Genomic DNA, 27,060 nt, shown 5'->3' with positions numbered 1-27,060 from the left:
CCCCCCCCCCCCCCCCCCCCCCCCCCCCCCCCCCCCCCCCCCCCCCCCCCCCCCCCCCCCCCCCCCCCCCCCCCCCCCCCCCCCCCCCCCCCCCCCCCCCCCCCCCCCCCCCCCGGGACCCCCAGGGACCCCCCCCAGGACCCCAAAACCCCCCCGGGACCCCCCCAGGGACCCCAGGGACCCCCCCCAGGGAAAAACCCCCCCGGGACCCCCCCCAGGGACCCCCCCCCCCGAAAAACCCCTCCGAGACCCCCGGGGCCCCCCCAACCCCCCCCAAATCCCCCCCCAAGGACCCCCCCAAATTACCCCAGACCCCCCCCGGGACCCCAGGACCCCCTAAAATTTCCCCAAATCCCCCCGGGACCCCCCCCAACCCCCCCCCAAAACCCCTCCGAGACCCCCCAGGGCCCCACCCAAATTACCCCAGACCCCCCCAGGGACCCCAAAACCCCTCCGGGACCCCCCCGAGACCCCCCCAGGGCCCCCCCCAACGCCCACAGGACCCCCCAAAACCCCCCCAAATTAACCCCAGACCCCCCCAAGGACCCCAAAACCTCCCCAAATGCCCCCAGGACCCCCCAAAACCCCCCCAAATTAACCCCAGACCCCCCCAAGGACCCCAAAACCCCCCCAAATCCCCCCGAGACCCCCCCAGGAGCCCCCCCAAATCCCCCCTTGGGACCCCCCCAAATTATCCCAAGACCCCCCCAGGACCCCCCCCCAAATCCCCTCTGGGACCCCCCCAAATTACCCCAAGGCCCCCCCAGGGACCCCAAAATCCCCCCAAATCCCCCCGAGACCCCCCCAGGAGCCCCCCCAAATCCCCCCCTGGGCCCCCCCAAATTACCCCAAGGCCCCCCCAGGGACCCCAAACCCCCCCCCCAAGGACCCCCAAACCCCCGCTGAGACCCCCAGGACCCCCCCAGGGACCCCAAAATCCCCCCAAATCCCCCCGAGACCCCCCCAGGACCCCCCCAAATCCCCTCTGGGACCCCCCAGGACCCCCCCAAATTACCCCAAGACCCCCCCAGGGACCCCAAAACCCCCCCAGGACCCCCCCAAACCCCCATGAGCCCCCCCCCCCCCGGTGCCCCCCCGCCGACGCCCCCGGAAGTGGAGCCCGCCCCGCCCCCCCCCGCGATAAACCACCGGAAGTGACGTCACCGACCTCCCCCTTCAATAAACGCCCCGCCGCGCTGCCGGCCCCCGTCTGGCTCCGTTCCCGGCGCGCTCTGCGCATGCGCCGTTGCTAGGCGACGCTCCCCCGCCCCTCCCTGAAATCCCCGCCGTTGCTAGGCGACGCTCCCCCTCCCCTCCCTGAAATCGCTTTGTTGCTACGCAACGCTCCCCCTCCCCTCCTTGTCCTCACTCCGTTGCTAGGCAACGCGCCCCCTCCCCTCCCTAACCCCACTCTGTTGCTTGGCAACGCTCCCCCTCCCCTCCCTGAAACCCCCCTGTTGCTAAGCAACGCTCCCCCTCCCCTCCCTAACCGCCCTCCGTTGCTAAGCGACGCTCCCCCTCCCCTCGCTGTTCCCCCCCCCACGCATGCGCAGCCGCGCCGCCCAGCCCCTCCCGTCGCCATAGCAACGCGCGCATGCGCAGCAGCTCCCCCTCCCCCCTTCCGCGCATGCGCAGTGCTTCGGTGAGGCCGTGGTGGGGGGGGTGGACGGAGTTTTGGGGGAAAAACGGGCGGTTTTGGGCAAAAGGCGGCGTTTTGGGGGAAAAGAGGGGATTTTGGGGTGCGGGGGGGGCTGTTTGGGGGTCCAGAAGGGCGTTTTGGGGCAAACGGGGGCTGTTTGGGGTGCGGGACGCCATTTTGGGGCAAATTAGGGAATTTTAGGGGTTCAGGAGGCCGTTTTGGGGCAAAAGAGGCCATTTTTGGGTACAAGGGGGCACTGGGGTGGGCATGAAGCATTTTTAGGGTGTGGGAGGCTATTTAGGAGGTCCATGAGGCCATTTTGGGGTATAGGAGGCTGTTTTGGGGCAAAAGTGGCCATTTTGGGGTATTAGAGGCCATTTTGGGGGGTCCCGGAGGCCGTTTTGGGGCAAAAGAGGCCATTTTTGGGGTACAGGGGCCACTTGGGGGCGTAAGGAGGATTTCGGGGGGTTGGGAGGTTATTTTGGGCCATGGGAGACCGTTTTGGGGCAAAAGAGACCATTTTGGGGTGTGGGAGGCCATTTTGGGGGCAAAGGAGGCCGTTTTGGGGCAAATTAGGCAATTTTGGGGGTGCAGGAGGCCGTTTTGGGGGGAAAAAAGGCCATATTGGAGGAACGGGGGTCACTTGGGACTGTGAAAAGGGTTTCGGGGTGTAAGAGGCTGTTTTGGGATGTGGGAAGGTATTTTGGGGGGTCCAGGAGGCCATTTTGGGGGAAAAAAAGGCCATTTTTGGGGTGCGGGAGGACATTTTGGGGCAAAAGAGGCCGTTTTGGGGTGCAGGAGGCTATTTTGGGGGTCCAGGAGGCAACTTTGGGGTGGGGGAGGCCATTTTGGGGCAAAGGAGGCTGTTTTGGGGCATGGGAGGCCATTTTGGGGACACAAGAGGCCCTATTTTGGGGCGTGGAAGACCATTTTGGGGCAAAGGAGGCCATTTTTGGGACACGGGCCGTATTTTGGGGCACGGGAGGCCATTTTGTGGGTTCCGGAGTCCGTTTTGGGGCAAAAGAGCCCATTTTGGGGCGCGACCTCCCGCGATACCGGTGCCCAACAGCCGCCTCCGACCTTCCCCTTCCCGCTCCCCAAATTCCCATCGCCCCCTTGGCCAACGGAGACCGAAAACGACCGTTTTTCGCCCCAAAATGATTTCTAATCATCCCCTTGGGCAACCGAGGCCGCGCCGCCTCTTCCAACCCAACTCAACCCAACCCAACTCAACCCAACCCAACCCAACCCAACTCAACCCAACCCAACCCAACCACTGGAGACCCTTCAACCCAACCCAACTCAACCCAACCCAACTCAACCCAACCCACCTCAACCCAACCCAACCACTGGAGACCCTTCAACCCAACCCAACTCAACCCAACCCAACTCAACCCAACCCAACCAATGGAGACCCTTCAACCCAACCCAACCCAACGGTTGCTTCCGTGCCCCGTTGGCCATCTTGGCCACTCATCCCCCCCCCCTTGGGCTCGCGTCGGCCATTTTGGCCACCCCGGGGCTCGCGTCGGCCATCTTGGCCACCCCGGAGCTTGCGAAGGAGCTGCCGAGGCCGCTGGGGTCCGGGGCGTGGTTTATTGAGGGGGCGCCCTCCGAAGCCGACGTCGGGGTGAAATTTTTGGGGGAAAAAAGAAGAGAAGAGGGCTTTTTCCTCTCCCCGAACCCTATCGGAGGAGGGGTCGGGGGCCTCCCGCCCGCGCCGGGCTCCTCTCGAGGTCAGGGCTCGCTCCTGTCGACGCCGGTCATGGGGTAAGTGCTGGGGTCCTCCTTGTTGTAGAGACCTTTCCAGTGGGCCCTCCCTGCCAAAAATGAAACGTGTTTCTCCTCAGACCCCTTTTTTTGGGCCGTTTCTACCTCAAAAAGCTCAGATGTCCCACGCTTGGTTGGCTTTTGGGGGAAAACTCTGGGATTTTGGGGTTCCTCGATCTAAGGGCGCGCCCTCAAGGCCCTCAACCCAACGCTGTCTTCTCGCTGTGCCCCTGAAGTGGTTTTTTATATGTTTTTTTTGTCCTTAATCCCATTTTTTTGGTGAAAAAGGGGCTGTTTCTACCGAAAAGGCTCATGGTAAGCCCAAACCTCCCATGCTTGGTTGTTTTTTTGGGGGAAAACGTTGGGATTTTGGGGTTCCCCGATCTAAGGATGCGCCCTCAAAGCCCTCAACCCAACGCTGTCTTCTCGCTGTGCCCCTGAAGTGGTTTTTTATATGTTTTTTTTGTCCTTAATCCCATTTTTTTGGTGAAAAAGGGGTTGTTTCTACCAAAAAGGCTCATGGGAAGCCCAAACCTCCCACGCTTGCTTGGATTTTTGGGGGGAAACTTCGGGATTTTGGGGTTCCCCGATCTAAGGACGTGCCCTCAAGGCCCTCAACCCAACACTGTCTCCTTGCTGTGTCCCTAAAGTGTTTTTTTTATCTTTAATCCTTTTTTTTTTGGTGAAAAAGGGGCTGTTTCTACTGAAAAAGCTCATGGGAAGCCCAAACCTCCCACGCTTGGTTGGATTTTTGGGGGGAAAATTCAGGATTTTGGGGTTCCCTGACCTAAGGATGCGCCCTCAAGGCCCTCAACCCAACGCCGTCTTCTCGCTGTGCCCCTAAAGTGTTTTTTTTATGTTTCTTTTATCCTTAATCCCCCTTTTTTTGGTGAAAAAGGGGCTGTTTTTACCGAAAAGGCTCATGGGAAGCCCAAACATCCCATGCTTGCGTGGATTTTGGGGGAAAACACCAGGATTTTGGGGTTCCCCGATCTAAGGACGCACCATCTCCTCGCTGTGCCCCCGAAGTGCTTTTATACGTTATTTTTACCGTTTTTAACCCGTTTTCGCTCACCTCTCCTCCTCTGGCAGTAGCAGACGGCCAGGAGCAGCCCCAGGAGCAGCGCAGCGGCGGCGGCACCGCAGCCGGCCACCAGCGGGACGGGCAGGGCCGCGGCTGTCCGAGAGACCCCAAAAAAACCCCTAAAGGTCAGCAACCTCACGGGCATCGGGGCCATTTCTGGGGCGTTTCCCTGCCTTCTCTTTCAAATTTCCATCACTTTTTTCAAAATTTCCATCCCTTTTTCAAATTTCCCGTCCCTTTTTTCAAAATTTCCCGTCCCTTTTTTCAAATTTCCCATCACTTTTTTCAAATTTCCCGTCCCTTTTTTCAAATTTTCCCATCCCTTTTTCCACTTTTCCCGTCCCTTTTTTCAAATTTCCCGTCCCTTTTTTCAAATTTCCCATCCCTTTTTCCAATTTCCGTCCCTTTTTCCACTTTTCCCGTCCCTTTTTCCACTTTTCCCGTCCCTTTTTTCAGATTTCCCATCCCTTTTTTCAGTTTTCCCGTCCCTTTTTCCAAATTTCCCATCCCTTTTTCAAATTTCCCATCCCTTTTTCAAATTTCCCATCCCTTTTTTCAAATTTCCCATCCCTTTTTTCAAATTTCCCATCCCTTTTTCCAATTTTCCCGTCTCCTTTTCCAATTTTCCCGTCTCCTTTTCCAATTTTCCTGTCTCTTTTTCCAATTTTCCCGTCTCCTTCCTCAGTTTCCCCACCTCCTTCCATTTTTCCACCTTCTTCAACAATTTTCCCACCTTTTCCAGCAATTTCTCCACCTCCTTCAGTGATTTCCTTATTTCCCTCAAGATTTTTTCCATCTTTTTCAATTTCTCCACCTCTTTTTTCAATTTCTCCACTTTTTTTCAATTTTCCACCTCTTTTTTCAATTTGTCCACCTTTTTTCAGTTTTTCCACCTCTTTTTTCAATTTCTCCTCCTCTTTTTTCAATTCCTTCCTCCCCTTTTTCAATTTCCTCATCTCCTTTTTCATTTTCTCTGCTTTCTTTATCAATTTCCCCAACTCCTCAATTTTTTCCGCCTCTTTCCTTAATTTCCCCATCCTTTTTAACCATTTCCCCACCTCTTCTAACAATTTTCCACCTCCTTTTTCACTTTCCCCTCCTCCTTCAATTTTTCTGCCTCTTTCCTTAATTTCCCCACCCCTTTTAACCATTTTTCCTCCTCTTTTAACCATTTTTCCTCCTCTTTTAACCATTTCCCACCTCTTTTAACCATTTCCCCACCCCTTTTAACCATTTTCCTCCTCTTTTAACCATTTCCCACCTCTTTTAACCATTTTCCTCCTCTTTTAACCATTTTCCTCCTCTTTTAACCATTTCCCCACAATTTTCCACCCCTTTCAATGATTTCTCCTCCTCCTTTTCCAATTTCCCCTCCTTTTTCACCGATTTCCCTCCCCCCCCCCCGCTGAGGTCGAGGATCCCCCACCGAAAGGTGGGGGATCTTCCTCCCCCAACTCATCTTCCTCCCCAACTCATCACGCTCTTCCTCCCCAACTCAACGTCATCTTCCTCCCCCAACTCGTCATCTTCCTCCCCAACTCGTCGCACTCTTCCTCCCTCGACTCAACATCATCTTCCTCCCCAACTCAACATCATCTTCCTCCCCCAACTCAACGTCATCTTCCTCCCCAACTCAACATCATCTTCCTCCCCAACTCATCGCGCTCTTCCTCCCCCAACTCATCGCGCTCTTCCTCCCCCAACTCATCGCGCTCTTCCTCCCCAACTCAACATCATCTTCCTCCCCAACTCATCGCACTCTTTCTCCTCCACTCAACACGATCATCCCCCAACTCATCGCGCTCTTCCTCCCCAACTCATTGCGCTCTTCCTCCCCAACTCATTGCGCTCTTCCTCCCCAACTCATCGCGCTCTTCCTCCCCCAACTCATCACACTCTTCCTCCTCCACTCAACGCGATCATCCCCCAACTCAACTCTTTTCCTCCCCAACTCAACGCGCTCTTCCTCCTCCCCTCAACACGATCCTCCCCCAACTCATTGCGCTCTTCCTCCCCCAACTCAACATCATCTTCCTCCCCAACTCAACATCATCTTCCTCCCCAACTCATCGCGCTCTTCCTCCCCAACTCATCGCACTCTTCCTCCCCCAACTTATCGCGCTCTTCCTCCCCAACTCAACGTGCTCTTCCTCCCTCAACTCAACATCATCTTCTTCCCCAACTCAACGCGCTCTTACTCCCCAACTCATCGCGCTCTTCCTCCCTCAACTCAACACGATCATCCCCCAACTCAACGGGCTCTTCCTCCCCCAACTCAACATCATCTTCCTCCCCCAACTCAACATCGTTTTCCTCCCCCAACTCAATGTCATCTTCCTCCCCAACTCAACGTCATCTTCCTCCCCCAACTCAACTCTCTCTTCCTCCCCAACTCAACGCCCTCTTCCTCTTCCACTCAACACGGTCCTCCCCCAACTCATCGCGTTCTTCCTCCCCCAACTCATCACACTCTTCCTCCTCCACTCAATGCGATCATCCCCCAACTCAACTCTTTTCCTCCCCAACTCAACGCGCTCTTCCTCTTCCACTCAACACGATCCTCCCCCAGCTCATCGCGCTCTTCCTCCCCCAACTCAACGTCATCTTCCTCCCCAACTCATCACGCTCTTCCTCCCCAACTCACTGCCCTCTTCCTGCCCCAACTCACCGCGCCCTCCCGGCCCCGTTTTTGGGGCGCGGAACGCAGGGACCCTCACCTCTGACGGTGACCACCGCGGCGTGGCTGAGCGGCGACGGGACCCACCGGTCGCCGACCCTCTCCTCGTACCTGCAGGAGAAGCTCCCGGCCGTGCTTTTGGCCACGGGGAGGCTGAGGAGGGCCCGGTCCCGGGCTCCCGCCTCCGAAAACTGCTCGGCGCCGTCCTTGTAGAAGTAAAACCTCCGCTCGCCCCCGCCGGTGCCGTTGGCCGCGCACGTCACCGCCAGGGTGTCCCCGGCCCTCACTTCGCCCGACGGGGGGTCCAGCAGAAGGCCCGGCGGGCCCGGGAGGTCTGGCGAGGCCAAAAAAGACGAATTAGTAGGAGAAAAAACGCGGTTTTTGGGGAAAAAGGCGCCGCAAAGAGGTCGTTATCGCTAATTGGGCTTCGTTAACGCGTCCTCAGGTGATTATCGAGAGGCTGAGGGTCGACCAAGAGCTTTTGAGGCCAAGAGGAGCGTTACAAGAGGTGGCGTTGGCCCGTGGAGAGGACCCAGAGGGGGGATTTTAACAGTTTCCAGCTGACGAGGGTGAGTTCGAACAATTTTAATTACCCTCGGCTAACGAGGGAAGACGGGAGGGCGTTTTCGACCAGTTTTTGACCCGTTTTTTCCTCCAATTTCAGAAACCGGAGCTGAATTTGAGGCCGGATTTGGGAAATGTGGTTCCTCCAACCGCTCCTCGAGGTGGAATTTTGGGAACCGAGGCTCCTCCAACCACTTTTTGAGGTGGATTTTTGGGAATTGAGGTTCCTCCAACCGCTTTTTGAGGCGGATTTTTGGGAACCGAGGTCCCTCCGACCGCTTTTTGAGGTGGATTTTTGGGAACCGAGGTCCCTCCAAGCACCCCCCGAGGCCTCCTGTCCCCCCCCCGAGGACCCACCTACCCTTGACGGTGATGTCCAGCGCTTGGCTCCGGGCGACGGCACCCACGTCCCGCCCACGTCCTCCTCGAACCCGCAGCTGAAGGTCCCGCCGAAGCCCCTCGGGGTCTGCGGGACGAGGAGCTCGGAGGAACCCCCCGGGGTGGTCCCGGGGAGGTTTTTGGGGCCGGGGGAGCCCTCCGGGATCTCGACCCCGTTCCTGTAGAAGCGGAAGCGCAGCCTGGAGCCGGCCCCGGGGGCCAGGCAGGTGAGTCGCAGCGGGGAGCCCTCGCTCAGCACCGTGAAGGGGGGCTCCACGCCCAGGCGGGGAGCCGAGGGGGGCTCTGAAAAGAGGGAAAAAAAGAAAAATGGGGGGGAAAAACTTAAAATTAAGTCAGAATTAAGTCAGGATTAAATTTGAGGAGGAAAACGGTAATTTGAGTTCAGGGGAAACGTCTCAGTGGGCGTCAACGGGGGATTGAAGGCGGTGAATTTGGGTTTGGGACATCCCAGAGTAAATTTGAGGAGGAAAATGCTAATTTAAGGTGAGGAGGAACGTCTTGATGGACCCCAAAATGGAATTGAGGATGGGGAATTTGGGTTTGGGACGTCCTAGAATTAAATTTGAGGAGGAAAATGCCAATTTAAGGTGAGGAGAAATGTCTTGATGGACCCCAACATGGAATTGAAGATGGAAAATTGGGGTTTGGTACGTCCCAGAATCAAATTTGAGGAGGAAAATGCCAATTTGAATTTAGGGAAAACATCTTGAAGGACCCCAAAATGGAATTGAGGATGGCGAATTTGGGTTTTCAACGTCCCAGAATTAAATTTGAGGAGGAAAATGCCAATTTAAGGTGAGGAGAAACGTCTTGATGGACCCCAAAATGGAATTGAGGATGGGGAATTTGGGTTTGGGACATCCCAGAATTAAATTTGAGGAGGAAACTGCCAATTTGAGTTTAGGCAGAACATCTTGATGGCCCTCAACATGGAACCGAGGGTGGAAAAAAGTCTTAAAACCATCAATTTTGGGCAAAATGTTACGTCAGTTGAGCATCGGGGCGGCAGGAGGAAGATTGGGCCAAAACGTCGGACCCCAACGGACCTTGCGCTCCTCCCCACCACCCAAAAAGCCTGGGTTCGACCCCAAAACGTCGCTCTACCTTTGACGAAGACCTCCACGGCCTCGCTGAGGAAGGAGAGGATCCAGCGGCCCTCGATGTGCTCCTCGTAGCCGCAGGTGAAGTTCCCGGTGTGGTTTCGGCTGCTCTCGGCCACCCGGAGCCGAGCCTGGTGGCCCTGCGTGGCCACCTCGGCCCCGCCGATGGCCTCGGCCCCGTCCTTGTAGAAGCGGAACCGCGGCGGCGCCGCCTCCGCCGCGCTCGCCGGGGCCGTGCAGAGGAAGAGGAGGGGGAAGCCTTCGCTCACCACCCCGGCCGACGCGTTGAGGACCAGCGTTGGCTGCGGCGGGGGGTCTGGGGGTGGGGGGGGAAAGGGGGGGACGCGGCGTCGGGACACGGCTCCGACCCCGAGTTCGTACCCTATTAAGTCGCGACGGGGGATTGGGGACAGAAAATGGGGGTTTGGGGCATCCCAGAATTAAATTTTTAGGAGGAAATTGCCAATTTGAGTTTAGGAGGAACATCTTGATGGAGCTCGACGTGGAATTGAAGACGGAAAATTTGGGTTTTCAACACCCCAGAATTAAATTTGAGGAGGAAAACGCCAATTTAAGGTGAGGAGAAACGTCTTGATGGACTTTAATGGGGAATTGGAGATGGAAAATTTGGGTTTTCAACATCCCAGAATTAAATTTGAGGAGGAAAATGCCAATTTGAGTTTAGGAGGAACATCTTGATGGACCCCAGCATGGAATTGAAGATGGAAAATTTGGGTTTTCAACATCCCAGAGTTAAATTTGAGGAGCAAAATGCCCATTTAAGGTTAGGAGGAACATCTTTATGGACATCAACATGGAACTGAAGATGGAAAATTTGGGTTTTCAACATCCCAGAATTAAATTTGAGGGGGAAAATGCCCATTTAAAGTTAGGAGGAACATCTTGATGGACCCCAGCATGGAACTGAAGATGGAAATTTTGGGTTTTCAACATCCCAGAACCAAATTTGAGGGGGAAAATGCCCATTTAAGGTTAGGAGGAACATATTTATGGACCCCAACATGGAATTGAAGATGGAAAATTTGGGTTTTCAACATCCCAGAATTAAATTTGAGGAGGAAAATGCCCATTTAAGGTTAGGAGGATCATCTTTATGGACCTCAACATGGAATTGAGGATGGAAATTTTGGGTTTTTAACATCCCAGGGTTAATTTTGAGGAGGAAAATGCCCATTTAAGGTTAAGAGGAACATCTTGATGGACCCCAGCATGGAACTGAAGATGGAAATTTTGGGTTTTTAACATCCCAGAGTTAAATTTGAGGAGGAAAATGCCCATTTAAGGTTAGAAGGAACATCTTGATGGACATCAACATGGAACTGAAGATGGAAAATTTGGGTTTTCAACATCCCAAAACTAAATTTGAGGAGGAAACTGCCCATTTAAGGTTAGGAGGAACATCTTTATGGACATCAACATGGAATTGAAGATGGAAAATCTGGGTTTTCAACATCTCACACTTAAATTTGAGGAGGAAAATGCCCATTTAAGGTTAGGAGGAACGTATTTATGGACCCCAACATGGAATTGAGGATGGAAAATTTGGGTTTCTCGCATCCTGGCGTTAAATTTGAGGAGGAAACCGCCGCTTTTAAGCCACCCACCTCTCACGTTGATGTCGACGGCTCTGCTCTCCCGCGAGCGCCTGGCTTGGCGGTACCGGTCGCCGACGGTGTAGGTGCAGGTGTGGGAGCCGCCGTCCTTGGGGCCGGTGACGTTGAAGGTGTAGGTGTAGGTCCTCCACGCCGTCCGCACGTCCAGCCAGCCGCCCGTCCTGGAGAACTGGAAGCCCCGCACCTTGTCCCGGGACCGGGGGGCCGAGCACCGGATGGAGACCGTGTCCCCGATGAGATATTCCCTCTTCTCCGGCGTCACCGCGATGTCGGGAGGAGGAGGAGGAAGGTCTGAGGAAGGTTTTTTTTTGGGGAGAAAATGGGTGAGAACGGGGTTCTGCCTGCGGCAGGCGGGACCCGGAGCGTGTCTCCAAGCCAAATTTGTTTTTATCGGCCTCGATGGGGGCGTCTCGGAGCCGAATTTGGAGTTTTTGGCCACGATGGAGGTGTCTCGGAGCCGAATTTTGGGCTTTTTGGCCACAATTTTCGCGGTTTTGGTGCTGGGGTGAGGAAGAGGAAGGAGTTTGTTCTTCCCCGATCCCTCCTAAACCCCCCAGTCGCTCATCAGAAGGGGTTTTTCCCCCCCGAAAAATGTTGATTTTTTTTTGTCCTATAAGAGCCATCGGGTCTGCTCTGATCGGGCCACGAAGCCAACCCCGGTCCCCAGGGAGGAAAAATCGAGGAGAAAAACCTCCAAAAAATCGGTATTTTGGTAAAAGGAGAAGATTTTGTAGCCTGGAGCGTTTTTTGGGGTCCCACCAAGCCTTTTTGCCCCGGGGTCTTGTCCCCCACGAGCTCCGTTGGCTCGAGGGGGGACCTCAGTGGCTTTAGCGCCGAGACACGCGGGGGTTTTGGGGCAAAAATTGGCAAGTTTGGGTCCAAACGGGTCACCCGTCCCCAAAATTGTTACCTGTTGGCGATCCCTGCAGGAGGATTATCGGGAGGGAGGCTGGAAGAGAGAAGGGAGAGAAGTCAGTGGGGCGGAGGGGGGGGTGCCAAAAAGATGTGAAAAAGGGGGAGAAATGGGAAAAAATGCGGGGAAATGGTGATTTATTGGTAAGGATGGAAAGAAGAGAGGAAAAAGGATTGAGGGAGAAAGGAAAAAGGGAGTGGGAGGGAAGGGAAAATAGGAAAAGGAGAAAAGAAAAAGGGAAAAGGGGGAAAAAAAGGAAAAGGGGAAAAAAGGAAAAGGGGAAAAAAAGGAAAACCTCAGAAAAAAGGGGAAAAAAAAGGAAAACCTCAGAAAAAAGGGAAAAGAAAAGGAAAACCTCAAAAACGAGAAGAAAAAAGAGACGGTGGTTGGGCAATGCTAAAAGCGAAGAGAAACGAAAGAAAAAAGAAGTCACCGCCCTGATGCGTAATGGAGGGGAGAGGGGGAATAGGGGAAAAAGGGAAGAAATGGGGAAAAACGCGAAGGGATGGGGGAAAAAGTAATGAGGTTGGAGAGAGAGTGAGGAGATGGGGAAAAATGTGACGAGGTGGGGAAAAAACATAAAGAAATGGGGAAAAAATGTGACGGGATTGGGAAAAATACAAAGAAATAGGGAAAAAATGTGACGAGGTGGGGAAAAATATGAAGAAATGGGGAAAAAACGAGATGTGACGAGATTGGGAAAAATATGTAAAAAATGAAATGGGGTAAAAAATGTGGTGAGATTGGGAAAAATATAAAAGAACGGGAAAAAATGTGAAGAGATTGGGAAAAATATGAAGAAATGGGGAAAAAATGCGATGAGATTGGGAAAAATACAAAGAAATAGGGAAAAATGTGGTGAGATTGGGAAAAATATAAAAGAATGGGGGAAAAATGTGATGAGACGGGAAAAATATAAAGAAATGGGGAAAAATGTGGTGAGATTGGGAAAAATGTAAAGAAATGGGGAAAAATGTGACAAGATTGGGAAAAATGTAAAGAAATGGGGAAAAATGTGACGAGATCGGGAAAAATGTAAAAAAATGGGGAAAAATGTGACGAGATCAGGAAAAATATGAAGAAATGGGGAAAAAATGTGACGAGATCGGGAAAAATATGAAGAAATGGGGAAAAAATGTGACGAGATTGGGAAAAAAATAAATGGGGAAAAAACACGTAGAGGTGAGGAAAAAGCATAAAGAAATGGGGAAAAAAACATAGAGGTGGGGCAAAACCAAAGAAATGGGGGAAAAACATGGAGGGGGGGAAAAACATAAAGAAATGGGGAAAAAGCAGGTAGAGGTGGGGAAAAAACAAAGAAATGGGGAAAAAACAAACGGAGAGCTGGGGAAAAAAACATAGAACTGGGAAAAAAACAGAGGTCTGGAAAAATCAAAGAAATGGGGGAAAAACAGGTAGAGGTGGGGAAAAACATTAAAAAAAATGTGGAAAAAACGAAGAAATGGGGGAAAAAGTTGTAGAGGTGGGGAAAAAGGAAGTAGAAGTGGGGAAAAAGATGAAGAGGTAGGGAAAAAACACGTAAATTTGGGAAAAAAGGGGAAAAACCACGTAGAGGGGGAAAAAACATGAAATTGGGGAAAAAACATGGACAGATTGGGGAAAAATGCAAAGAAATGGGGAAAAATGCAAAGAAATGGGGAAAAAATGCAAAGAAATGGGGAAAAATGCAAAGAAATGGGGAAAAATGAAAAGAAATGGGGAAAAAATGGAAAGAAATGGGGAAAAAATGGAAAGAAATGGGGAAAAATGGAAAGAAATGGGGAAAAATGGAAAGAAATGGGGAAAAATGGAAAGAAATGGGGAAAAAATGCAAAGAAATGGGGAAAAATGGAAAGAGATGGGGAAAAATGGAAAGAGATGGGGGAAAAATGCAAAGAGATGGGGAAAAAATGGAAAGAGATGGGAAAAAATGGAAAGAAATGGGGAAAAATGGAAAGAAATGGGGAAAAATGCAAAGAAATGGGGAAAAAAGGGGACGAGAAAGGGGAAGAGGCAAAGGAGCGGTGGCGAACTCGGTGAAGAAAGCTGGAAAAGGGGAGGCGTTGGCTGAACGGGCTTGGAAATGAGTGAAAAACCGGAGGAATAGGGAAAAAGGGAGGAACGTTGGATGGGAAAAGGAGGAGGAGGTGGAGGAGGAGGAGGAGGAGGAAGGCTCACCGAGCAGGGGGATGAGCTGAAGGAGCCCCATGGCGGCGTCCTCCTCTTTCCCTCTCTGCCGGGACGGGAACGTCTCCTTCCCCCTTCGCATCCGCCACGTCAACCCCCAGTTGCTGGGGAACAAAAACGAGGGCCAAAAAGTCCGAAATATCAAAAAAAAAAAAAAAAAAAAAGAAATTAAAAAAAAAAAAACCAACAAAAAAAATTGCGACATCTTCCCTCGGCGCGCGGTCGAGGCCGAACGCCTCGCTGGCGGCGCGTTGAGCAATCGGGCGGGTTCGGCCCCAAAAAACCGCCCGCGGGAGGCGGCTTTGTGGCAGGAAAAGCTCTTCCCCGTTGGGGAAACGAGGTGAAAAACCGGCTTTTTGGGGTCGGTTCGGGGCACGGGCGGCGGTTTCGGGGCGCCGAGGTTCTGCGGGGCGACGCGTCCCGAAGAAGGGTCTCCAGTCAACGCGTTGCGTCGTCGCGTTGACCCCGGAGTGGGTTCGTCTCGTTTTTCTGGGGCTTTTTAGAGGGTTTTGGTGACTTTCGTAGGCCAGAAAAACGAAACGTGGCCCGCGGCGGCGGCGAGGAGCTGAAATATCCCTGAATCGGCGATTTTGCCCGTGCGTTTGGGGGAAATTGAGGCAGTTTTGCTTCCCGATTTGCAAGGAAACCTCAGCGGCGACCCCGAAGTTCCCCTTCGCTGGCCCTCCCTTGGCTTCCTCGTTTTCGGCCGAGCCCTGACTCATCGGGCAAAAAAAAAAAAAGCTCTTTTTTGGGTAATTAATTAATTATTTTAGGCCCAAATTTAACCAATTACCCCAAAGAGCCGAAATCGGAAAATCTGGAGGACCCCCGGGGCCGAGATAGGGGCTGTGATGAATTTTTTAACCTTTTTTTCGCTGGATTTCGCCGATTTGTTTGAATTTTACGGCAGTTTTTGGAAAAGGGAGCGGGGGCGGTTGTGGGATGGGAGGGTGAAAACGTTCCGGATGGTGAATTTCACGCAAAAACGTGGATTTAACGTGTGAATTTAACGCAAAAGGGGATTTAAGAAAAATGTGGATTTAAGAAAAATGTGGATTTAACAAAAAATGTGGATTTAACAAAAAATGTGGATTTAACAAAAAATGTGGATTTAACAAAAACGTGGATTTAACAAAAAACGTGAATTTAACAAAAAACGTGAATTTAACAAAAATGTGGATTTAACAAAAAATGTGGATTTAACAAAAATGTGGATTTAACAAAAATGTGGATTTAACAAAAATGTGGATTTAACAAAAATGTGGATTTATCAAAGATGTGGATTTAACAAAAATGTGGATTTAACAAAAAATGTGGATTTAACAAAGATGTGAATTTAACAAAAAATGTGAATTTAACAAAAATGTGGATTTAACAAAGATGTGGATTTAACAAAGATGTGGATTTAACAAAAAATGTGGATTTAACAAAAATGTGAATTTAACAAAAAATGTGGATTTAACAAAAATGTGGATTTAACAAAAATGTGGATTTATCAAAGATGTGGATTTAACAAAAATGTGGATTTAACAAAAAATGTGGATTTAACAAAGATGTGAATTTAACAAAAAATGTGAATTTAACAAAAATGTGGATTTAACAAAGATGTGGATTTAACAAAGATGTGGATTTAACAAAAAATGTGGATTTAACAAAAATGTGAATTTAACAAAAAATGTGAATTTAAAAAAGATGTGAATTTAAAAAATTTAACAAAAACGTGATTTTAACAAAAATGTGAATTTAACAAAAATGTGAATTTAACAAAAATGTGAATTTAGCACAGTGTGATTAACACAATTGGGATTTTAACAAAAAAAACATACATTTAACACAAATGTGTATTTAAAGATGTGAATTTACCAGAAATGTGAATTTATCAGAAACGTGAATTTCTCAGAAACGTGAATTTGTCAGAAACAGTGAATTTCTCGCTGTGAATTTACCAGAAACATGAATTTCTCCTGAACGTGAATTTCTCAGAAACGTGAATTTCTCAGGAAGGTGAATCACACAAAAGTGAATTGAACGCAAACGCGTATTTAACAGAAAAACATGAATATAACATAAAAATGAATTTAGCACATTTGTGAATTTACCAGAAACGTGAATTTTACAGAATTCTGAATTTAACACAAATGCGAATTTAACACAAACGTGAATTTAACAGAAATATGCATTTGACAAATATCTATTTAATATGAATATGAATTTAACACAAATGTAAGTTTAACAGAAATGTGAATTTGTCGGAAACGGGAGTTTATTAGAAACACGAATTTATCACAAATGTGAATTTATCAGAAACATGAATTTAACAGAAACGTGAATTTATCAGAAATGTGAATTTAACAGAAATGTGTAGCAGAAACAGGAATTTAACAGAAACGGGAATTTAACAGAAACACGAATTTAACGCAAATTTCTCTTTTTATCTGCTTTCAGGAACAGGAACTGGCTCCGATGGGACCTGAGGACGCTTACGCCAACGCCAAATTTTCTTTTTTTTTACTGATTTTTTGCGGACGTAAGGTTCGAAGCACGAGGCCCTCTCGTGTTTTCAGAAATTTTGAACGATTTGGGCAAATTTGGCTCAAAAACGTCTTTCCGAAGGGCACCGGGGACTTGTTTTGGAAGCGCTCGTCCCTTGTGAACGTCCCGGTGGGTTTGTGTTGGAAAAGAGGAAAACCACCCCAAAATGTGACCCGAGAGGTCCTGGCCCTACGTCTCCTCCTCCGGGGGGGCTTTGAGGAGGGGTGGGGAGAAGGTGCCGTGGTCATGGTCATGTTCATCTGGTTGTGGTCAACTGGTCATGGTCATGGTCAACTGGTCATGGTCAACTTGGTCATGGTCAACTGGTCATGGTCAACTGGTCATGGTCAACTGGTCATGGTCATGGTCAACTGGTCATGGTCGTGGTCAACTGGTCATGGTCGTGGTCAACTGGTCATGGTCAACTGGTCATGGTCATGGTCAACTGGTCATGGTCAACTGGTCATGGTCATGGTCAACTTGGTCATGGTCAGCTGGTCATGGTCATGGTCAACTTGGTCGTGGTCAACTGGTCGTGGTCATGGTCAACTGGTCGTGGTCAACTGGTCATGGTCAACTTGGTCATGGTCAACTTGGTCGTGGTCAACTGGTCATGGTCATGGTCAACTGGTCATGGTCATGGTCAACTGGTCATGGTCAGCTGGTCATGGTCAGCTGGCCATGGTCAACTGGTCATGGTCATGGTCAACTGGTCATGGTCAACTTGGTCATGGTCATGGTCATGGTCAACTGGTCATGGTCGTGGTCAACTGGTCATGGTCATGGTCAGTTGGTCTTGGTCATGGTCAACTGGTCACGGTCGTGGTCAACTGGTCATGGTCATGGTCAGCTTGGTCATGGTCAACTGGTCATGGTCATGGTCAACTTGTCAGCCCCCAAAAATGAGTAGAAAAAGGGCAAAATTTCCCCTTTGACCCCCAAAAATGAGTAGAAAAAGGGCAATTTTCCCATTCAGCCCCCAAAAATCGGTAGAAAAAGGGCCAAAATTCCCCTTCAGCCCCCGAAAATGAGTAGAAAAAGGGCAAAATTCCCCTTTGACCCCCAAAAATGAGTAGAAAAAGGGCAAAATTCCCCTTTGACCCCCAGAAATGAGTAGAAAAAGGGCAATTTTCCCATTCAGCCCCCAAAAATCGGTAGAAAAAGGGCCAAAATTCCCCTTCAGCCCCCGAAAATGAGTAGAAAAAGGGCAAAATTTCCCTTTGACCCCCAAAAATGAGTAGAAAAAGGGCAAAAATTCCCCTTCAACCCCCAAAAATCAGTAGAAAAAGGGCAAAATTCCCCTTGGACCCCCAAAAATGAGTAGAAAAAGGGCAAATTTCCCCTTCAGCCCCCAAAAATCAGTACAAAAAGGGCAAAATTCCCCTTTGACCCCCCAAAATGAGTAGAAAAAGGGCAGAATTCCACTTTGACCCACAAAAATCAGTAGAAAAAGGGCAAAATTCCCCTTTGACCCCCCAAAAATGAGTAGAAAAAGGGCAAATTCCCCTCCAGCCCCCAAAAATGAGTAGAAAAAGGGCAAAATTCCCCTTTGACCCCCAAAAATGAGTAGAAAAAGGGCAAATTTCCCCTTCAGCCCCCCAAAAATGAGTAGAAAAAGGGCAAATTTCTCCTTCAGCCCCCAAAAATGAGTAGAAAAAGGGCAAATTTCCCCTTCAGCCCCCAAAAATGAGTAGAAAAAGGGCAAATTTCCCCTTCAGCCCCCAAAAAGGGCAAAATTCCACTTTGACCCCCAAAAATCAGTAGAAAAGGGGCAAAATTCCCCTTTGACCCCCCAAAAATGAGTAGAAAAAGGGCAAATTTCTCCTTCAGCCCCCAAAAAAGAGTAGAAGAAGGGCAAAATTCTCCTTCAGCCCCCAAAAATGAGTAGAAAAAGGGCAAATTTCCCCTTCAGCCCCCCAAAAATGAGTAGAAAAAGGGCAAATTTCCCCTTCAGCCCCCAAAAATCAGTAGAAAAAGGGCAAAATTCCCCTTTGACCCCCAAAAATGAGTAGAAAAAGGGCAAAATTCCCCCTTGACCCCCAAAAATGAGTAGAAAAAGGGCATATTTCCCCTTCAGCCCCCCAAAAATGAGTTGAAAAAGGGCAAATTTCTCCTTCAGCCCCCAAAAATGAGTAGAAAAAGGGCAAATTTCTCCTTCAGCCCCCAAAAATGAGTAGAAAAAGGGCAAAATTCCCCTTTGACCCACAAAAATGAGTAGAAAAAGGGCAAAATTCCCCTTTGACCCCCAAAAATGAGTAGAAAAAGGGCAAAATTCCCCTTTGACCCCCAAAAATGAGTAGAAAAAGGGCAAAATTCCCCTTTGACCCCCAAAAATGAGTAGAAAAAGGGCAATTTTCCCATTCAGCCCCCAAAAATCGGTAGAAAAAGGGCCAAAATTCCCCTTCAGCCCCCGAAAATGAGTAGAAAAAGGGCAAAATTTCCCTTTGACCCCCAAAAATGAGTAGAAAAAGGGCAAAAATTCCCCTTCAACCCCCAAAAATCAGTAGAAAAAGGGCAAAATTCCCCTTGGACCCCCAAAAATGAGTAGAAAAAGGGCAAAATTCTCCTTCAGCCCCCAAAAATGAGTAGAAAAAGGGCAAATTTCCCCTTCAGCCCCCCAAAAATGAGTAGAAAAAGGGCAAAATTCCCCTTTGACCCCCAAAAATGAGTAGAAAAAGGGCAAATTTCTCCTTCAGCCCCCAAAAATGAGTAGAAAAAGGGCAAAATTCCCCCTTGACCCCCAAAAATGAGTAGAAAAAGGGCAAATTTCCCCTTCAGCCCCCCAAAAATGAGTAGAAAAAGGGCAAATTTCTCCTTCAGCCCCCCAAAAATGAGTAGAAAAAGGGCAAATTTCTCCTTCAGCCCCCAAAAATGAGTAGAAAAAGGGCAAAATTCCCCTTTGACCCCCAAAAATGAGTAGAAAAAGGGCAAAATTCCCCTTGGACCCCCAAAAATGAGTAGAAAAAGGGCAAATTTCCCCTTCAGCCCCCAAAAATGAGTAGAAAAAGGGCCAAAATTCCCCTTCAGCCCCCAAAAATGAGTAGAAAAAGGGCAAAAATTCCCCTTCAACCCCCAAAAATGAGTAGAAAACGGCAAAATTCCCCTTGGACCCCCAAAAATGAGTAGAAAAAGGGCAAATTTCCCCTTCAGCCCCCAAAAATGAGTAGAAAAAGGGCAAAATTCCCCTTTGACCCCCCAAAATGAGTAGAAAAAGGGCAAAATTCTCCTTCAGCCCCCAAAAATGAGTAGAAAAAGGGCAAATTTCCCCTTCAGACCCCAAAAATGAGTAGAAAAAGGGGAAATTCCCCTTCAGCCCCCAAAAATCAGTAGAAGAAGGGCAAAATTCCCCTTTGACCCCCAAAAATGAGTAGAAAAAGGGCAAAATTCCCCCTTGACCCCCAAAAATGAGTAGAAAAAGGTCAAAATTCCCCCTTGACCCCCAAAAATGAGTAGAAAAAGGGCAAATTTCCCCTTCAGCCCCCCAAAAATGAGTAGAAAAAGGGCAAAATTTCCCCTTCAGCCCCCAAAAATGAGTAGAAAAAGGGCAAAATTCCACTTCAGCCCCCAAAAATGAGTAGAAAAAGGGCAAAATTCCCCTTGGACCCCGAAAAATGAGTAGAAAAAGGGCAAATTTCCCCTTCAGCCCCCAAAAATCAGTAGAAAAAGGGCAAAATTCCCCTTTGACCCCCCAAAATGAGTAGAAAAAGGGCAAAATTCCCCTTTGACCCCCCAAAAATGAGTAGAAAAAGGGCAAATTCCCCTCCAGCCCCCAAAAATGAGTAGAAAAAGGGCAAAATTCCCCTTTGACCCCCAAAAATGAGTAGAAAAAGGGCAAATTTCCCCTTCAGCCCCCCAAAAATGAGTAGAAAAAGGGCAAATTTCTCCTTCAGCCCCCAAAAATGAGTAGAAAAAGGGCAAATTTCCCCTTCAGCCCCCAAAAATGAGTAGAAAAAGGGCAAATTTCCCCTTCAGCCCCCAAAAAGGGCAAAATTCCACTTTGACCCCCAAAAATCAGTAGAAAAGGGGCAAAATTCCCCTTTGACCCCCCAAAAATGAGTAGAAAAAGGGCAAATTTCTCCTTCAGCCCCCAAAAAAGAGTAGAAGAAGGGCAAAATTCTCCTTCAGCCCCCAAAAATGAGTAGAAAAAGGGCAAATTTCCCCTTCAGCCCCCCAAAAATGAGTAGAAAAAGGGCAAATTTCCCCTTCAGCCCCCAAAAATCAGTAGAAAAAGGGCAAAATTCCCCTTTGACCCCCAAAAATGAGTAGAAAAAGGGCAAAATTCCCCTTTGACCCCCAAAAATGAGTAGAAAAAGGGCAAAATTCCCCTTTGACCCCCAAAAATGAGTAGAAAAAGGGCAATTTTCCCATTCAGCCCCCAAAAATCGGTAGAAAAAGGGCCAAAATTCCCCTTCAGCCCCCGAAAATGAGTAGAAAAAGGGCAAAATTTCCCTTTGACCCCCAAAAATGAGTAGAAAAAGGGCAAAAATTCCCCTTCAACCCCCAAAAATCAGTAGAAAAAGGGCAAAATTCCCCTTGGACCCCCAAAAATGAGTAGAAAAAGGGCAAAATTCTCCTTCAGCCCCCAAAAATGAGTAGAAAAAGGGCAAATTTCCCCTTCAGCCCCCCAAAAATGAGTAGAAAAAGGGCAAAATTCCCCTTTGACCCCCAAAAATGAGTAGAAAAAGGGCAAATTTCTCCTTCAGCCCCCAAAAATGAGTAGAAAAAGGGCAAAATTCCCCCTTGACCCCCAAAAATGAGTAGAAAAAGGGCAAATTTCCCCTTCAGCCCCCCAAAAATGAGTAGAAAAAGGGCAAATTTCTCCTTCAGCCCCCCAAAAATGAGTAGAAAAAGGGCAAATTTCTCCTTCAGCCCCCAAAAATGAGTAGAAAAAGGGCAAAATTCCCCTTTGACCCCCAAAAATGAGTAGAAAAAGGGCAAAATTCCCCTTGGACCCCCAAAAATGAGTAGAAAAAGGGCAAATTTCCCCTTCAGCCCCCAAAAATGAGTAGAAAAAGGGCCAAAATTCCCCTTCAGCCCCCAAAAATGAGTAGAAAAAGGGCAAAAATTCCCCTTCAACCCCCAAAAATGAGTAGAAAACGGCAAAATTCCCCTTGGACCCCCAAAAATGAGTAGAAAAAGGGCAAATTTCCACTTCAGCCCCCAAAAATGAGTAGAAAAAGGGCAAAATTCCCCTTTGACCCCCCAAAATGAGTAGAAAAAGGGCAAAATTCTCCTTCAGCCCCCAAAAATGAGTAGAAAAAGGGCAAATTTCCCCTTCAGACCCCAAAAATGAGTAGAAAAAGGGCAAATTCCCCTTCAGCCCCCAAAAATCAGTAGAAGAAGGGCAAAATTCCCCTTTGACCCCCAAAAATGAGTAGAAAAAGGGCAAAATTCCCCCTTGACCCCCAAAAATGAGTAGAAAAAGGTCAAAATTCCCCCTTGACCCCCAAAAATGAGTAGAAAAAGGGCAAATTTCCCCTTCAGCCCCCCAAAAATGAGTAGAAAAAGGGCAAAATTTCCCCTTCAGCCCCCAAAAATGAGTAGAAAAAGGGCAAAATTCCACTTCAGCCCCCAAAAATGAGTAGAAAAAGGGCAAAATTCCCCTTGGACCCCGAAAAATGAGTAGAAAAAGGGCAAATTTCCCCTTCAGCCCCCAAAAATCAGTAGAAAAAGGGCAAAATTCCCCTTTGACCCCCCAAAATGAGTAGAAAAAGGGCAAAATTCCCCTTTGACCCCCCAAAAATGAGTAGAAAAAGGGCAAATTCCCCTCCAGCCCCCAAAAATGAGTAGAAAAAGGGCAAAATTCCCCTTTGACCCCCAAAAATGAGTAGAAAAAGGGCAAATTTCCCCTTCAGCCCCCAAAAAATGAGTAGAAAAAGGGCAAATTTCTCCTTCAGCCCCCAAAAATGAGTAGAAAAAGGGCAAATTTCCCCTTCAGCCCCCAAAAATGAGTAGAAAAAGGGCAAATTTCCCCTTCAGCCCCCAAAAAGGGCAAAATTCCACTTTGACCCCCAAAAATCAGTAGAAAAGGGGCAAAATTCCCCTTTGACCCCCCAAAAATGAGTAGAAAAAGGGCAAATTTCTCCTTCAGCCCCCAAAAAAGAGTAGAAGAAGGGCAAAATTCTCCTTCAGCCCCCAAAAATGAGTAGAAAAAGGGCAAAATTCCACTTCAGCCCCCAAAATGAGTAGAAAAAGGGCAAATTTCCCCTTCAGCCCCCAAAAATCAGTAGAAAAAGGGCAAAATTCCCCTTTGACCCCCAAAAATGAGTAGAAAAAGGGCAATTTTCCCATTCAGCCCCCAAAAATCGGTAGAAAAAGGGCCAAAATTCCCCTTCAGCCCCCGAAAATGAGTAGAAAAAGGGCAAAATTTCCCTTTGACCCCCAAAAATGAGTAGAAAAAGGGCAAAATTCTCCTTCAGCCCCCAAAAATGAGTAGAAAAAGGGCAAATTTCCCCTTCAGCCCCCCAAAAATGAGTAGAAAAAGGGCAAAATTCCCCTTTGACCCCCAAAAATGAGTAGAAAAAGGGCAAATTTCTCCTTCAGCCCCCAAAAATGAGTAGAAAAAGGGCAAAATTCCCCCTTGACCCCCAAAAATGAGTAGAAAAAGGGCAAATTTCCCCTTCAGCCCCCCAAAAATGAGTAGAAAAAGGGCAAATTTCTCCTTCAGCCCCCCAAAAATGAGTAGAAAAAGGGCAAATTTCTCCTTCAGCCCCCAAAAATGAGTAGAAAAAGGGCAAAATTCCCCTTTGACCCCCAAAAATGAGTAGAAAAAGGGCAAAATTCCCCTTGGACCCCCAAAAATGAGTAGAAAAAGGGCAAATTTCCCCTTCAGCCCCCAAAAATGAGTAGAAAAAGGGCAAAATTCCCCTTTGATCCCCAAAAATGAGTAGAAAAAGGGCAAAATTCTCCTTCAGCCCCCCAAAAATGAGTAGAAAAAGGGCAAATTTCTCCTTCAGCCCCCAAAAATGAGTAGAAAAAGGGCAAAATTCCCCTTTGACCCCCAAAAATGAGTAGAAAAAGGGCAAAATTCCCCTTGGACCCCCAAAAATGAGTAGAAAAAGGGCAAATTTCCCCTTCAGCCCCCAAAAATGAGTAGAAAAAGGGCCAAAATTCCCCTTCAGCCCCCAAAAATGAGTAGAAAAAGGGCAAAAATTCCCCTTCAACCCCCAAAAATGAGTAGAAAACGGCAAAATTCCCCTTGGACCCCCAAAAATGAGTAGAAAAAGGGCAAATTTCCCCTTCAGCCCCCAAAAATGAGTAGAAAAAGGGCAAAATTCCCCTTTGACCCCCCAAAATGAGTAGAAAAAGGGCAAAATTCTCCTTCAGCCCCCAAAAATGAGTAGAAAAAGGGCAAATTTCCCCTTCAGCCCCCCAAAAATGAGTAGAAAAAGGGGAAATTCCCCTTCAGCCCCCAAAAATCAGTAGAAGAAGGGCAAAATTCCCCTTTGACCCCCAAAAATGAGTAGAAAAAGGGCAAAATTCCCCCTTGACCCCCAAAAATGAGTAGAAAAAGGTCAAAATTCCCCCTTGACCCCCAAAAATGAGTAGAAAAAGGGCAAATTTCCCCTTCAGCCCCCCAAAAATGAGTAGAAAAAGGGCAAAATTTCCCCTTCAGCCCCCAAAAATGAGTAGAAAAAGGGCAAAATTCCACTTCAGCCCCCAAAAATGAGTAGAAAAAGGGCAAAATTCCCCTTGGACCCCGAAAAATGAGTAGAAAAAGGGCAAATTTCCCCTTCAGCCCCCAAAAATCAGTAGAAAAAGGGCAAAATTCCCCTTTGACCCCCCAAAATGAGTAGAAAAAGGGCAAAATTCCCCTTTGACCCCCAAAAATGAGTAGAAAAAGGGCAAATTCCCCTCCAGCCCCCAAAAATGAGTAGAAAAAGGGCAAAATTCCCCTTTGACCCCCAAAAATGAGTAGAAAAAGGGCAAATTTCCCCTTCAGCCCCCCAAAAATGAGTAGAAAAAGGGCAAATTTCTCCTTCAGCCCCCAAAAATGAGTAGAAAAAGGGCAAATTTCCCCTTCAGCCCCCAAAAATCAGTAGAAAAAGGGCAAATTTCCCCTTCAGCCCCCAAAAAGGGCAAAATTCCACTTTGACCCCCAAAAATCAGTAGAAAAGGGGCAAAATTCCCCTTTGACCCCCCAAAAATGAGTAGAAAAAGGGCAAATTTCTCCTTCAGCCCCCAAAAAAGAGTAGAAGAAGGGCAAAATTCTCCTTCAGCCCCCAAAAATGAGTAGAAAAAGGGCAAATTTCCCCTTCAGCCCCCAAAATGAGTAGAAAAAGGGCAAATTTCCCCTTCAGCCCCCAAAAATCAGTAGAAAAAGGGCAAAATTCCCCTTTGACCCCCAAAAATGAGTAGAAAAAGGGCAATTTTCCCATTCAGCCCCCAAAAATCGGTAGAAAAAGGGCCAAAATTCCCCTTCAGCCCCCGAAAATGAGTAGAAAAAGGGCAAAATTTCCCTTTGACCCCCAAAAATGAGTAGAAAAAGGGCAAAATTTCCCTTTGACCCCCCAAAATGAGTAGAAAAAGGGAAAAATTCTCCTTCAGCCCCCAAAAATGAGTAGAAAAAGGGCAAATTTCCCCTTCAGCCCCCCAAAAATGAGTAGAAAAAGGGCAAAATTTCCCCTTCAGCCCCCAAAAATGAGTAGAAAAAGGGCAAAATTCCCCTTTGACCCCCCAAAATGAGTAGAAAAAGGGCAGAATTCCCCTTTGACCCCCCAAAAATGAGTAGAAAAAGGGCAAAATTCTCATTCAGCCCCCAAAAATGAGTAGAAAAAGGGCAAATTTCCCCTTCAGCCCCCCAAAAATGAGTAGAAAAAGGGCAAATTTCCCCTTCAGCCCCCAAAAATGAGTAGAAAAAGGGCAAAATTCCCCCTTGACCCCCAAAAATGAGTAGAAAAAGGGCAAAATTCCCCCTTGACCCCCAAAAATGAGTAGAAAAAGGGCAAATTTCCCCTTCAGCCCCCCAAAAATGAGTAGAAAAAGGGCAAAATTTCCCCTTCAGCCCCCAAAAATGAGTAGAAAAAGGGCAAAATTCCCCTTTGACCCCCAAAAATGAGTAGAAAAAGGGCAAATTTCCCCTTCAGCCCCCCAAAAATGAGTAGAAAAAGGGCAAATTTCTCCTTCAGCCCCCCAAAAATGAGTAGAAAAAGGGCAAATTTCTCCTTCAGCCCCCAAAAATGAGTAGAAAAAGGGCAAATTTCCCATTCAGCCCCCAAAAATCGGTAGAAAAAGGGCCAAAATTCCCCTTCAGCCCCCGAAAATGAGTAGAAAAAGGGCAAAATTCCTCTTTGACCCCCAAAAATGAGTAGAAAAAGGGCAAAATTCCCCTTTGACCCCCAAAAATGAGTAGAAAAAGGGCAATTTTCCCATTCAGCCCCCAAAAATCGGTAGAAAAAGGGCCAAAATTCCCCTTCAGCCCCCAAAAATGAGTAGAAAAAGGGCAAAATTCCCCTTGGACCCCCAAAAATGAGTAGAAAAAGGGCAAATTTCCCCTTCAGCCCCCAAAAATCAGTAGAAAAAGGGCAAAATTCCCCTTTGACCCCCCAAAATGAGTAGAAAAAGGGCAAAATTCTCCTTCAGCCCCCCAAAAATGAGTAGAAAAAGGGCAAATTCCCCTTCAGCCCCCAAAAATGAGTAGAAAAAGGGCAAAATTCCCCTTTGACCCCCAAAAATCAGTAGAAAAAGGGCAAAATTCCCCTTTGACCCCCCAAAATGAGTAGAAAAAGGGCAGAATTCCACTTTGACCCACAAAAATCAGTAGAAAAAGGGCAAAATTCCCCTTTGACCCCCAAAAATGAGTAGAAAAAGGGCAAAATTCCCCTTTGACCCCCAAAAATGAGTAGAAAAAGGGCAATTTTCCCATTCAGCCCCCAAAAATCGGTAGAAAAAGGGCCAAAATTCCCCTTCAGCCCCCGAAAATGAGTAGAAAAAGGGCAAATTTCCCCTTCAGCCCCCCAAAAATGAGTAGAAAAAGGGCAAATTTCCCCTTCAGCCCCCCAAAAATGAGTAGAAAAAGGGCAAATTTCTCCTTCAGCCCCCAAAAATGAGTAGAAAAAGGGCAAATTTCCCCTTCAGCCCCCCAAAAATGAGTAGAAAAAGGGCAAATTTCTCCTTCAGCCCCCAAAAATGAGTAGAAAAAGGGCAAAATTCCCCCTTGACCCCCAAAAATGAGTAGAAAAAGGGCAAATTTCCCCTTCAGCCCCCCAAAAATGAGTAGAAAAAGGGCAAATTTCTCCTTCAGCCCCCCAAAAATGAGTAGAAAAAGGGCAAATTTCTCCTTCAGCCCCCAAAAATGAGTAGAAAAAGGGCAAAATTCCCCTTTGACCCCCAAAAATGAGTAGAAAAAGGGCAAAATTCCCCTTGAACCCCCAAAAATCAGTAGAAAAAGGGCAAATTTCCCCTTCAGCCCCCAAAAATCAGTACAAAAAGGGCAAAATTCCCCTTTGACCCCCCAAAATGAGTAGAAAAAGGGCAAAATTCTCCTTCAGCCCCCAAAAATGAGTAGAAAAAGGGCAAAATTCCCCCTTGACCCCCAAAAATGAGTAGAAAAAGGGCAAAT

The 27,060-nt window shown here is 48.1% G+C and overlaps 1 protein-coding gene across 1 annotated transcript; it reads right to left on the bottom strand.

The window, feature by feature from the left end:
• Positions 1–3,216: 3,216 nt before the first annotated feature.
• Positions 3,217–13,989, bottom strand: LOC106029482 (basement membrane-specific heparan sulfate proteoglycan core protein-like). The gene is made up of 8 exons (XM_066989553.1): positions 13,959–13,989; positions 11,778–11,816; positions 10,859–11,158; positions 9,238–9,549; positions 7,771–8,415; positions 7,211–7,504; positions 4,485–4,586; positions 3,217–3,459 (listed from the first exon to the last, which is right to left on the bottom strand). The coding sequence occupies exons 1-8, from the start codon at positions 13,987–13,989 to the stop codon at positions 3,377–3,379; spliced, it is 1,806 nt and encodes a 601-aa protein (XP_066845654.1). The 3' UTR covers positions 3,217–3,376.
• Positions 13,990–27,060: the final 13,071 nt, after the last annotated feature.

The sequence above is a fragment of the Anser cygnoides genome, unplaced genomic scaffold (assembly GCF_040182565.1).
Source record: "Anser cygnoides isolate HZ-2024a breed goose unplaced genomic scaffold, Taihu_goose_T2T_genome scaffold_52_1, whole genome shotgun sequence".
In the NCBI taxonomy this organism is placed as follows: domain Eukaryota; kingdom Metazoa; phylum Chordata; class Aves; order Anseriformes; family Anatidae; genus Anser; species Anser cygnoides.
This window is presented reverse-complemented; position numbering and strand designations above follow the sequence as displayed.